Source organism: Etheostoma spectabile, chromosome 10 (assembly GCF_008692095.1).
Source record: "Etheostoma spectabile isolate EspeVRDwgs_2016 chromosome 10, UIUC_Espe_1.0, whole genome shotgun sequence".
Classification (NCBI taxonomy): domain Eukaryota; kingdom Metazoa; phylum Chordata; class Actinopteri; order Perciformes; family Percidae; genus Etheostoma; species Etheostoma spectabile.
In genome coordinates this window covers 1,327,810-1,341,582 of record NC_045742.1, presented here as the reverse complement: position 1 = coordinate 1,341,582, position 13,773 = coordinate 1,327,810, and the positions used below count along the sequence as shown (strand labels likewise).

The following is a 13,773-nucleotide window of genomic DNA, read 5'->3' as shown; positions in this document are numbered from 1 at the left end:
TGTGTGTGTGTGTGTGTGTGTGTGTAGGCATGAGGATTTGTTTCCAGGTGTGTACCTATCAGACAGGAGAGTGTGTCAGGTGTGCGGCGATGATGCTTCAGGTTGTCACTATGGTGCCGTCACCTGTGGCAGCTGCAAAGTATTCTTTAAGAGGGCCGCTGCAGGTGGGTGTGACACAAAAAAAACGCAAGTGCACACAAACACAGAAACAATGCAATTCTGTTGATACAGTATAATTTATTACACCCACTTGTTGGTTCATGCAGTCAGGGCACAGTGACCTGACAACATGAGAGTTATCAGGAAACACCCACATATCTTTGCTATGAGTGGAAACTTGGGCGTTATTGAACTCAACCCCCGGGACATTTCTGTACCACCAGGTAAGCAGAACCACCTGTGTGCCAGCCGGAATGACTGCACCATCGACAAGCTCAGGAGGAAAAACTGCGCCTCGTGCCGCTTGAAGAGATGCTTCATGTCAGGAATGAGCCTGAAAGGTGAGGGACTAAAGAACAGAATAAGAGACGAGGAAAGGAAAGTACAGTATGTGTGGTGTGAATTTGCTAAATGAGGTCAGGGTGGTTAGATACTTTCTATGCATTGAATCAGAACTGACTAATCAAATGTTCCAGCTTAAATACTGTGTAACAAATGCATTTCAGCAAAGGCCAAAAGAGCATTTTCTTGGACAGTAGCCATTACTGGAATACCTTTTGCCACATGATGATATAGAACAGCTCCATTGGCTGATTTATAGTATTCCCTGCTAGTTTTTGTTCTTGATTTTCCCAGCAATTTATTGTGTAATAAATCAGTCAAAACAACTTGAAATGGAAGCTTCTTATCTCCTTCACGCCCTCTTGTCTTCTCCGTGTATGTATTGTCTGTGGTGGGTTCTAGGTCGCAGGCTGAAGGGAACTGGATCGACGAGGAAAGGCGAGGAGGATCAACCTCTGGCTCACAGGGGGGCAGGAGAAATGGGGGAAAGGGCCGGGAAGACAGACATAATCACGGAGTCCGGAAATGCTGTCGCAGCTCAAAGTAAGGATTAGTGTCACATAAACACAAGGATCATGCTAATGTACTTTTTCCAAAAAAATGTGATATTATTTTCTTTATAAACTATTCTGATGGTATGTTTGTATATCTTTAGCAGCATCCCAGGCCCTGGCTCTAGGCATCCCCCCGACCGTGCGCTCCTGCATCTCCCTGCTCAGCGTCTTGCAGGCCATTGAGCCAGCTTTGGTCAATGCTGGACATGACCACGGGCTGCCAGACAGCCCCGCGTCCTTGCTCACGAGCCTCAATGAGCTTGGGGAAAGACAGCTGGTAACTGTGGTGCACTGGGCCAAGGCAATACCAGGTAAACTAATCTGGGCCAAGGTAACACACTGTGAACTAGTTCATGCTACATGTACAGTTGGTGATTCTGCCAAGGCTGCGTGTCCTAAATTAACGTCACAGTTGTTTCAGGTTCAGTGTAACGCTAGACAAACCATTGGTATTGTGTTATGCCAAGCAACACACTTCAAGGTCAGACATGTGATGTTGGGCAATAGAATGGATAACACTGAGAGGCGAATCAGTCACTCATGTAACCCCAAGTTCACCGTTATATAGACATGCTCAGGAGCCATCAGGAAAAGAGTAACGTCTGATTTAATATCTGATATCACTGGGCAAGGCCTCAATGTCTCGCTCACCAGATAAACCGGATTCTATGCCAGTTAAACTTCCAGCCAATCCCACGTCATGCAAACCACACTATTCATATGTTAACCACTAGAGGGTGACATGTGCATATTCAAGCCAGGAATAGCTGGCTGAAAAAGGCCAGCAATGCATCCACACTGTGATATCGAGGGTGTGAAGCCTTCATCTTTAGGAAATTGACCCGTGAAGAGTTATTTGATCATGTTGCAGATGTTTGATTAAACCAATGTGTTTAACAGGTTTCCGTGACCTTCACGTGGATGATCAGATGTCAGTGATTCAGTTGTCATGGATGGGGGTGATGGTGCTGGCTTTGGGCTGGAGGTCCTACACACTCACTAACAGCTCCTTGCTCTTCTTTGCTCCGGACCTGGTCTTCAACGAGTAAGTCACCCAAATATACTCACTTTACACGCCGTGCTGGAGTTGTGTTTGAATAATAAAGGTAGAAGAAGAGCGGCGTACCTGGCGCAGCCTCTTTATCAGAAAAAGGAAGTTAGGTTGGGCATCAACGGCTGTATTTGTTTGTATTTTTTTTTATTGGGTTTGTTGGAATATCATGAGAATTCACCTGTCACCGTGATTGGGAAGAACTTCAGAGGAAGATTTCAAAATCCCACATTAAACAGCGTCTTTTTCAGGCGAGGTGGTAAACACGTCGGCTCTGTTCTCAGCGTATCCGTAGCGTCTGATACACGTGGCCGCAGAGGGATCACCTCAGATCATTTATTCTGTTTCATTTTCACGAAACCAAGAACAGTGACAGAGTAGTTCCTTTTTTCAACTTTTCATTGGAACCTCCTCCAGCCTCTATCAGGAAGTGTTTGTGACTCCTTTTTTTCTTTTGTACTTTTCACAAGTCCCCACAGAGTTGGTGAAGCGAATCGCCGTGCTTTCATATACATAAATAACAACTCATCCACCTCTTATCAGTAAATTGTTTTGGGTGTTGAAGGACAGTGGTGCCCTGAATGCTGGGGCCGGCCACGGGCCCCCGGAGCAGCTTCCGTTCGGCGACATTAGCAAAACACTCATTTCGTCTGCATTAGCCCTCTGTCACTCTATTGTGCTGCTTTTGACCTGCATGGTAATGGATATGCTTGCCCTTGCTGCTGACCCTCATTTTTCTCTGCCTCTCTGTCGTTCTCTTTTTCCATTATCCACCTCACTCATTTCTTCTCACCGCTGCTGCTTTTTTTTTTTTTTTTTTTTACCCTTTTTTCGCTTCTGCCTCCATTAAATATCTTCGTCCTTTCTATATTTTTCTCTGCCTGAGACACTCTTGCCTTCTCACTCCTCCTTATGTCGCACCGGTGCTTTTTTTCTTTTTCTTCTCCTCTCACACTGTGTTTCCCCCCCCCCCCCCCCCCCCCCCCCTCCACAGCCAAAGGATGCAAGTGTCCAGTATGTACGATCACTGTGTGAGGATGAAGCTGCTCTCCCAAAGGTTCTGCATGCTGAAGGTAACTCAGGAGGAGTTCCTCTGCATGAAGGCCCTGGTCCTCTTCAGCATCAGTGAGTCAGCCGGGAACAATGAAATCAATTAAATAAGTTGAATGTCAACTCAGCATGTGAAATACGACTATAATAGAGCTCAGCCATACTTCAGAGACTTGGTGGGGTGGATAAAGTCTGTGAGAGTTATTGTTGTGTTCTGGCTTTGTGGTCACAGTGCCAGTGGAGGGCTTGAAGAACCAGCGTTGTTTTGATGAACTGCGGACCTCCTACATCAAGGAGCTGGATCGCTTGGCCAGCCAATGCGGAGAGACCACCCGTACACAGAGACTGTTTGAGCTCACGCAGCTGCTGGACTACCTCCAATCGGTAATACACACAATTTTACTTCATATATCAAAACGCACCAATGCTGTGACTTTGCGATCTATCATATAAATGCAATTTCGGTTCGCATCACTGAACTAATTAAGCAGGAAATAGTGTAGATCAAAGTCTGCGATTCTGCATTCGGGCATACAGCAATACTGTGTTAACCAAATGTAAAATTATCCTGGCAAACGTTATTCCTTTTCATTTTTATTCTCAAGTGACAACCTGGATTTTCACCTCCAGTTTATGCACAAATCCCCAGCCACTCACACATACCCAAGGTTCATATGACTCTGGTTTTAGCTGCTCTACACCGGGTGCATATCAGGAGGGGAAATGATGAGTCACCCTTTGGTGGAAGCATTGCCAAGTCAAGTCAAGTCAAGTAGAACTTCATTTGCAGCCGCTCAGTTCTGCAGATGCAACATGAACAGACAAGGAAAATAATAGCTCTAAAATAAGAATGTACACTTTAGTATTGTAATAATGTTTACTTTAGTTGTAGAAACTTGTATACACACTGCTGCTCAGAGATCCAACATGTGGTTTCTGACCTGATTACGTTGAATCGGGAAACAGGGGATTTTGCTTATCCAAATAAAATCCAGAGGAAATTAAAGCAGTAAAATAAAAAATTGAAGAGTGACCCAGGTTTGTGTGCACATGTGTTTTACTGGCACACCAGTTGGCTCTGGATAGCTGCCTATCACTGGAGACAATAAAGCTTAACACACTCACCGGTCTTAAAAAGCCAAGCCGAGTCATAAAAAATCAAATGCTAAATAGTATTTTGGATGTTAATTCCAGTAGAGGATAGTGTTACTCAATGGCATTCCATTTTTCCAACGTCGCCGTATGTGTTACCAAAACAATAAATTGTTAGTGTGCTGTATAATTCTTTATTATTTTGCAGATCCCCTTTCACAGATGTATCTAAGATGAATATAATCAGTAAAACAGAAACATACTTTGAGACTCATTTTTTATTTCCAAAGCTACACTTAAAGGGATTTGAACTAGTTGTTGTAATCTCTGTTAATGCAGACTCTGCCACTAGAGGGTGTAGACCGATTGGGTTCCGCCTCAGGACTCTGGGAACTCTTAATAGTCATTGGTGAAAACAGTCTTAAGAGAAAACTGCTGACATCAGTGGTTGAGGCGTGACCAGAAGGGCTGGAAACTTTCTTCCCAAAGAGAGCAGAGCTGCAGCACTTTCAGTCTCATGTCTTTCGCTGTGGATTTACTCTTAAAGGCTCAGATTTGTCAGTGGCCCACTCACACCTCAGCTCCTCTAATGCCTTATGAGCTGGAGGGCGGCCTGGGATTGGGCCCTCTAGGCTAAAAAATACTAGACTTTCAGACGAAAAGGGTTCAGACCCCTTTCGTCTTCAGCCTGCCTGTTGGGTTTAGAGTGGCACAATGAGTGTCATCTTTTTAAAATCACCTCTTAAAGCTCATGTCGAACTACGGCTTTAGTGCCATTAGCGATTTCCTCTTTTATCTGCAGTTTTTGTTCTTTTTCAAATGCTTCACACATTCGCTGTAACACAATAATTGTCCCGAATCTCTCGTCTTTCTATCATTCTCAGGTTGTGAGGAAGTTACACCAGTTCACCTATGATCTGTTTATCCAAGCTCAGTCCCTCAACACGCGTGTCAACTTCCCGGAGATGATCTCGGAGATTGTAAGCGTCCATGTGCCCAAGATCCTCTCGGGCATGGTCAAGCCCATCCTGTTCCACAACACAGCGTAGAGGGCCGTCTCTACATGTTACTTGAGCTGCGGCGTCCAGTCCTTCGACCATTTCTGAGAAAACAGAAACGGCTAACAAGTGTTTATGATTTCATAAGGTGGGCGTAGTATGAGCCCCTTTTTACCTACAGGGTGAGCAAAGTGAAGCTATGAAGGGTGTACGGCACATTCTTCCGATCTAATTGCTTTTTTCTCTATTTTTCTTACTGCCTATTATCTGTATCACACACAACTGTTTCTAGAGCTGATAATAGCACTTTGTAGCATGCATTTCTTCACACAGGCTCATTAAAAGGCCAACCACCTGGCATGTAGGCTTCTTCATATTTTTAACTGACAACAGGCAATATTTAACTTTTGGAGGTAAGACAGTAGTGAGAAAAAAACATGACTGCAGCGTTCACGTTATCATGGCTTGTCTGTGTGCAGTGGTGTGACATTTGGACTAGCTTTTTAACAATGGATGTTATTGTGTGCACATGAGTTGAACAAAGTTGATTGACAGGTAATAAACGGTTGTGGCATGCATGCTGAGAAGCAAAGCCGTCTGGCCTGAATATAATATCTCTAAAAGCTGTTCTCATCCATGAAAATAATAGTTGACTAATAGTTTTAGTTGTCGACAATACACGTACACTTTTAAACTGCAAGTGACTGCGTTAATATTGTGAATATTGTGATTATTTATGAATTTTGTGATAACAAAAGGTCACACTGAAAAAAATATTTGGAAAAAAAAAACTCTAATGGTTGACTTGTTATTTTCTTGTTTTTGAATGCCAAATATTATTCTAATACAATTTTTCCCACAGTGGACATTTCATACTGTTGTAACTTTTCTACAGTTTCTTAAAAAGTGTTCTTTGCAAGTGCTTTGTTGTGTATCATTATATATTCAATGTAACGTGCCAAACGTTAAAGGTCCAGCCGAGAATCGGCTCATTTGTTGCAAATCTTAAAGCTAACCATGTAATAAAAACTGAAGCATGAGTGTGTATCTTTTTGTAATTTATGATATCGGGGTTAAAGAAAGCACGTGGTCGCATTGCAGCACACAACTCTTTAAGTTCGGTCTCTTGTGAGTGCATGTTAATGTTTTTCTCTGGTTGATAGATTCATGTCACTCTGCAGTCAAGTGGACAGAAAGTAATGAAGTGTGTCTACTCAATTCAATTTAATATTAATTTATTAATCCACAAAGGCAATTTGATTTGTGGCATTAGTAAAAAAAAAAAACAGACAAGAAACAGACATATGCACAGACAATTACAAAACAGCTGTTTGGTACTATGTAGAGCTGATACATTTAAAAAGTATTGAGGTCATAGTAAACAAAAGAAAGATATAAATGAACAAGGAAATAGTTTAAATGACAGATTTCATAATTGCATATGTCAAACTCCAGATAGAGCTGCCAAACATATCATGATACAAGTAGCCAAACACGGAAATACTATACTTAGGTACATTTTGAGGTATTTGTACTTTACTTGAGATTTCTATTTCTGCCTGCTTTTCTGCTACATTTATAAATACATATTGTACTTTTCTGCTCCACTACATTTATATTTGCCTTGCGTTACTTTGCAGATTATTGATACAAATCAACAAATAAATCATGATGTATAGTTTAAGATAAAATTCCCTGGGTGGGGGGTAATTAGCCCCCTCTTTGCCAGCTGCAACATTAAAGTGATAAACACATCAATGCATTCATAATTACACTCTAATATCATAACGTATATTCCGATAATTTGCCTTTCTGCATAATGAGTGTTTACTGTTCTTTAAATACATTTTAATGCTTCTGTTTTTCCTCTCCTCTGCAGACGGGCTTTTAGAAAACATCTGTGTGTGTTTTCTAAAAAGTGTTTTCTCCCACAGCATTTAAACCCTCAGGAGTTTCTCCGTCTGCACGCCGCCAGGTAATAAAACACAGCAGGTTACTAGAACATATCAATCAAAGGAGAGAGCCCTGCGGATTTCTTTCATCTCTTCATCCTGTCAGCCATGCCTGCTGACAGCCTGTGTTTCTCTACCATCTAGTGGCTGCTCTGGACTCTACGCCGTTCAATTGAAACTGGAAAAGTAGAGTAGGACATCTGTTGGATCAATTGACGTTTGCTTGGTAATGTAATTGGACACGGATTCACTCAATGTTTGAACAGGGTTCCCATTAAATGGTCCGAGTCACGAGAGGGGAGGTCATAGCAATAAAGAGGACAAGTAAATAAAGAATGCATTTCAACCACATGCTTAATTAAGGGTTAAATAGTGAAAACTTCATTTTGAAGTCAAAGCTACATCTTATTAGAATATAATAACGTCAATATTTTGTAAGAAAATTGTAAATTTGAGCAAAAAGTTGGATTTTTTTAAAACATTCAATTCCGCAAGGCTAAAGGGAAAATGACATATCTTTGAGAGGTGGTTTATTTTTACTCAGTGCTTTTAAAAGCCCTAACTGTAAGAAACCGTCCGCCTGGGAAACCTCTCCTACCGCCATTTTAACTCCCATTTCCTGAACAACCTCTTTCAACAAGTATTTGTCCCTCTCATAAATGAATTGGAGCTGAACGAAGTTGGGATTGAAAGACATGCTGAAATATCACTTATTTCTAAATATATTCCCTGCTACCCATGTCCCTGTGGCTTCCCTTTAAAAGGAATGGCGTCTTGTAGGTTTGCAATGATCAAAAATGTATGTGTTGATGTCGACATTTGAACTTAGTTTGGATTCCATTTGATTTCTGTGTTTTCCACGAATCTGCTCTGCATCAATATTACATGCCTACTCTAGCAGAAGAGGGATTTTTTTTCTTGTTGGGTAACGACAACCGCAGAAAGCACAAACACTCTGGCCACAAACAACAAAAGTTGAAACTATTTCCTCATGTGGAGAAGATTAACGGGAGGAAAGAGTTTCAACGTGACCCTGAATGTGAGAGGGTGACAATAGAAAACAACTAAGCTGACACTCAGAGGAGCAGTGTGGAGGATCTGAATATCTCCCCGCAGTCTGCTCACACCCCCCTTTCCAAGCGTGTATAGGTGAGGGTGGCCTTCAGGTAACGTCTGTATTCTTAGTTTCGAAACGATACGATACGATACGGTGCAATACAACTTTATTGTCAATTTACACTGAAATTAATTTTTTAGCAGCTCCGGACAGTTAGACAACAAATACACATACAGTACATGGATGAAAACACATCAGCAGCCATGACAAAGAACCATGTTTCACGATGTCCTCGGATCCAGATCACAATTGGCAACACACACGTGTGATTACACTCTAAAAACATAGCTGTGAATGTTAAATGTCGTTTCTGCCAATAGATCCCCTAAATCCGACACGCTGCTCCTTTAAGTAACCAAACACCAGCAATGCCAAGCTCACTTGGATATGTGGTTGGCACAGGATGGGTGCAGTACTTCTTGCAGGACCTTACATAAAACCCCAGCAATAATGTCTTTAACACCAGGTTACCGCAGCTCACGGCTACAGTGACCGGGAAACAATTAGATTGTGGAGGTGGTAAGATGACACCCCTGAATGGGTTGTTTCTGTGGCCTGTCTAATGGAGGGCGATTCCTACCCAAGCACCAGTCCATTAACAACCAATTAACTTCCTATTAATATTTTACCAGACAGGGCCTCTCTTCCCGACGTGTTTTAAGGAGCCTTTTCCCAGGAGTGTTTGAACATGAGCAGCTTTTAGCGCAGCATAAAGAGGCCTGTGTAATGGGCTGGAGGAGGAGGAGAGGCAACCCGATAGCACTGAGAGCAAAGGAAGGGACAGAGGAGAGGAGACAGACTTCTGCAGCTGGCCTGCCTCGCACCGAGCCAAGACCGAGCAGGGACCAAACACACACACACAACCACACACACACACACAACCACACACAGGGTTGGGAAATCCATAATTTTAATGGCCACCACACAAGATGAGACATGAGTAAGTACCTAGTGTTATGCGTCAAGTGTTTGGATAGTCATGGATGTACCTGATGAGTTGTCTCTTGTTTGCTCAACATTTGTAGCTTAGCAGCAATCTTTCACCCAGGTTCACTGTGAAACGAGTCTGAAAATAAGAATCTCCTCCTCGCTCCTGATCTGCACTGATCCAGCTTTGTGCTGCTTTGGTCGGACATTTAACCTAGTTAGGGGAAACTCCCTGCTTTGAGACAAAAAGTAAGGAGGAAGGGAGAGAGAGTTAGAGAAAGAGAGAGAAAGAGAGAGGTAGAGAGAGACGGGGGGAGGCAGAAAGAAAAAGAGAGAGAGAGGCCATTATGGCTATAGCCTGAGGCTACTCCCAATGGATAAGGCATTTGTCTTCACTTGAAATTATGATTTATTTTTCCACCAGTCAGAAGGGTTATGTTTGTCACCGCACACTGAAAAGACTTTTGGAAATAGCAGCAGAAGCAGAAATGGAGAAAAAAAGAAAGAAAAGAATGTCCACTTCTTGTTCTAATGCACCCTTCATGGTTTCAAAGACTTCCCTTCTATGGTTACCTTGTTTGAGATCACTTTCAGTCTTCATTAGCTTTAGTTAATCATACTGAACTGACGTCACATTTATCAGCAGGAGCGTTTGTGTGTGTGTGTGTGTGTGTGTGTGTGTGTGTGTGTGTGTGTGTGTGTGTGTGTGTGTGTGTGTGTGTGTGTGTGTGTGTGTGTGTGTGTGTGTGTGTGTGTGTGTGTGTGTGTGTTGATTAAGAGAAAAAACTGGAAGTGGGGAAGGGGAGAATGATGTGGGTGTATCAGGTTCCCTCACTGGGTGTAGATGTGGTCTTAGATTCTCTCTGGGCTGCTGATAACCGTGTGTGTGTGTGTTGTGTGTGTGTGTGTGTGTGTGTGTGTGTGTGTGCTGGGAGTGCACTGAAGAGGAGAGGAACTTCAGCTTTAATTTCCCCCAGCTCCAGATATTACACCCCCGCGCTCTCTGTTTTTATTGGAACAGAGACCAAAAAACACCAAGTGTTTATGATGCATTAAAACACGGTGGGGAACTTGAGTGTGGAATTGTAAATCTATACATTTGGCTCCGTCTCTGCAAAGCAGAATTAATTCTTTTATGGAGGATTTTGTATGTTTTACGAAGACTGATGATTGTAACGCGCCATGAAATCATGTTTATCATCTCGATGTGGAAGACAGAGGCCCGAGAATACTCTCCCGTCAAGAGAGAAACAGGGAAATGGAGGCAGGACTTCAGAAAAAAAAAAGGGGGCACATGGGAGGGGGGAGGAGTCATTTTGGGTTGAAGCAGCACAGAAGGAAGGAATTATTCTGCATTACCCTAATGACCATTTGAACAAACGGACGGGTGAGGAGACCACATTACATTCTATTAACTCAGCTTTTGTTGTTGGTGAACTGTTAATGACGTACAAAGGGAGCTGTGCACCGCTCTCCTGGACAATACACGCTCTGTGCTTCTAATTATTCTCAGGAAAGTGCCGACGGCCTTTATACCTGGAGACACATTAGCTGGCTTTAATTAGAGTAAATATTCTTCTGGTATCACACTGTTATTGCCTCACCAATCCAACAGCGATTAGCGCCATGTTTTTCTCGCGGGGCTGCATACCTGGCCCTTCTCTGCTTTTCGTTCTCCTTCTGTTTTTCTGTCTTGATCATTCCCATTGCCTCTTCCCCACTCGTCTCCTCTCTGCACTCAATTTACTTCCTTCCACCCTTTTTTTTTTATTATTTTTTGCAGCAGTAGAGCACCACTAGCTGTGACGGAATCCCAGTGTCTGCCCATGCACCAGCCATCTCCCAAGTTCATTACATCTGCACACAGTTTCCAAGCCCTCCGCCCCTCGTAGCCCCTCGTCGCTCCAGCGTCCCGGCCAAACGCAATGTGACAGCGCCGCCACAGCCCTCGTTTACAGCCATCACAGGACAGATTTCCCTTTCCAATGCTCCCGTCTGCAGCCTGATAGATGGCACCCGTTGCTTTTTTCCTGCGCGTGCATGTGAGCACGTTGTTATTTCGTGTGTACATGCAATTGTGTGTTCATTCCCGTCCCTCCATTCATCTAAGTCTGCATGTGTGTGTGTGTGTGTGTCTTTGTGTTGGAGCAGGACACATTTGGAACAGCAACATTTCCTCTGTCAGAAGAGATCCTTTAAACAATGTATTACAATATTACTGACTTTCTTTCCACTCTCCCGCATACTGTGTTTTTCATATATATCTTATGCACTCTGCATATTGTTCTGATTTATACCTCTAGAGTGCTGCTCAGTTTTAAGTGCCTAGTTTGTGTAAGGCCTTCCATTTCTGTGGCATGCTTATTGGAGTACCCTTGGGACAGGCACATCTTCAGTTCAGGAACTGAACTCAAATGCTGCAGCACACACACTTTCTGATATCTTCTCTCTCCTCTAAATATTATACTTGTAGTCGCAGCCTCAGGCATCGGTTTTGTGTCATGCTGGGAAGGTCAAAACCGACAGACACACACACACACACATTCATAGATTTGAAATATCTCTATCAACCCTCAGAGGATCAGATTGTTTTACGGGAAATCATGTCACGGGTCAAATGATTGAATTATTAATGGAAGTGCGTTGCAATAACAATCGGCCCTTGTCTATTGTGATTCCAATGTGATATTCAAAGGCGCTTCACTTCCTAACTTGATACTGCCATGTTACAATCCAAATCCAATACTGCAGACTCTGCAAAAGAATACCCCCCCCCCCCCCCCCCCCCCCCCCCCCCCCCCCCCTTCTATTGTTCCATCAGTCGAAGAGCGTCTTTAGTCTGTAGCCTTCACAGTGGAGATTATTACCGAGTCTGTAGAACCACATCGACTGCTGTGCCACATTTCCAAGGACATGGCAATACATTTTCATCAAGATAGTAATCGTAACGTCATTCACAATCATAAGAATCTCAACACAACACACGGGTTGTGCATACATGTTTGTCCACCACAGTTTTTGTGTGTGTGGAATCAATACTCTAATCTTTACAGCACCAAATATGGTTTTTATTTCTAAGCGGAACTGGAAATCACCACCCAAACCTAAAGCACATTCATGATTCACGTTATGGAAATGAAAGCAGACTATTCTCACATTTGCATATGTAAATATCCCCTCTCAGAGAGGTATAAGTATTTTAACCTTATTTGACACACAAGAGATTAAATTGAAAGCAATACATTGCTTTATGATGTTTTGAGAGGAGTTCACCACAACTCGAGGCGGCTCTCTTCCATCCCCCCGGGCCGTGTTTCTCACAGAGCCAGTGTGGAAATGCGTGTTATTGTTTTAAAAAAAAAACGATGATGGATTCTTGAGCTAAGAATTTTGCAGTCTGTTTGGAGAATGACCATGGAGCAACACGGGGAAAGACATGTAAGGTCACCGCTTTAGCATTTATTATCAGCCGGTGCCATAAAACACAACTCTTTAAGTCGTCCTAAACATAGCACGCTGGACACATGGGCTGACAACTTCACTTAGGAGTAGGAAATCAAACAGGCTTGTTAATGCAGCTGCTGAAAAACAGTCCCATTAGGAGCAGTCACTCCTCTTTTTTGTTTTTCCATCGTTTGTACTTGCCTTTTCATTGGTCCTCCCTGTTGGCCGCGGGTGGGAAAAATATAGAGAAAAGAAAAAGAAATTAGACATGTTCCCTTAAACATTTAATGAAGACATTTCTATTCCACTTAAGCTCAGAATTGATATCAGGATGAATAAAACTAGAAAAGTTCTAATAGATCTTTTTGGTTTCGTATTCCTGAATGAAGGCGCTGCCTTGTCTGGCTCCATCAACTTTGTTTCCGTCATGCATTCTCATTACAGCTCAACTAAAGTCTCCCATCTGGAGATGCAAAGTCCCTCTTAACAGTCCACTCTGCCCCTCCTCTCCTCCCATTTCAAACCCCATAGACGTTATCTGAGGCCTAAATGAGCTTGAAGACAAAAAGCACAGTGTAGGATCTTTTTTTCTTCTTTCTAATTTGCTTTTATCCTAATTATGCTCCCCACTTTATGGGGAATAGAAAACAAAAGACGACATATGTAATTACTGCATGACTAAAGCATAAACATGTCTTATAGGATGAGGCTGCACTCCCGGCAGCATGGCTAATTGTAACTTTCCTCTTCTCCTTCAGTGCCTGAGTTGTATGATAGCTCCCAGTCACACACGTAAACATGCATATGTGCTTACATGCAAGCACTCACCCACACAGATGCACCCATGCTGTGTGTGCAGCCAGTTCTGTTTCACTTTCTGTCTCTCCAACCAGGATTTTCCTCAATGCTGTTTACGGCTTTTATTGCTTTATAGATAGATAGAGTGTAGATACGTGGATTGATATTGCTGCCATTCTCTAAAGCACATGACTGTCATACAGCTATATTCTCTGTACTTTGCTCAGGTAAAAAAAGACCCTAAGTCAAATAAATCTTTTTTTTTTTAATACACAAGCAGCACTTGCGA

General features: G+C 42.7%; 1 protein-coding gene across 2 annotated transcripts in view; it reads left to right on the top strand.

The window, feature by feature from the left end:
• The window catches only part of LOC116696789 (progesterone receptor), an 8,028-nt gene extending 1,742 nt beyond the window's left edge, over nt 1-6,286 (top strand). The window contains exons 2-9 of one of the 2 annotated variants that reach the window (XM_032527959.1): nt 28-164; nt 384-500; nt 904-1,044; nt 1,157-1,366; nt 1,956-2,100; nt 3,101-3,231; nt 3,389-3,540; nt 5,133-6,286. In XM_032527959.1, the coding sequence (XP_032383850.1) occupies nt 28-164; nt 384-500; nt 904-1,044; nt 1,157-1,366; nt 1,956-2,100; nt 3,101-3,231; nt 3,389-3,540; nt 5,133-5,297 (1,198 nt within the window). In that variant the 3' untranslated portion in view covers nt 5,298-6,286. The remainder of the gene's footprint in view (nt 1-27; nt 165-383; nt 501-903; nt 1,045-1,156; nt 1,367-1,955; nt 2,101-3,100; nt 3,232-3,388; nt 3,541-5,132) is intronic. The other variant, XM_032527960.1, reaches the window with a different exon arrangement.
• Nucleotides 6,287-13,773: the final 7,487 nt, after the last annotated feature.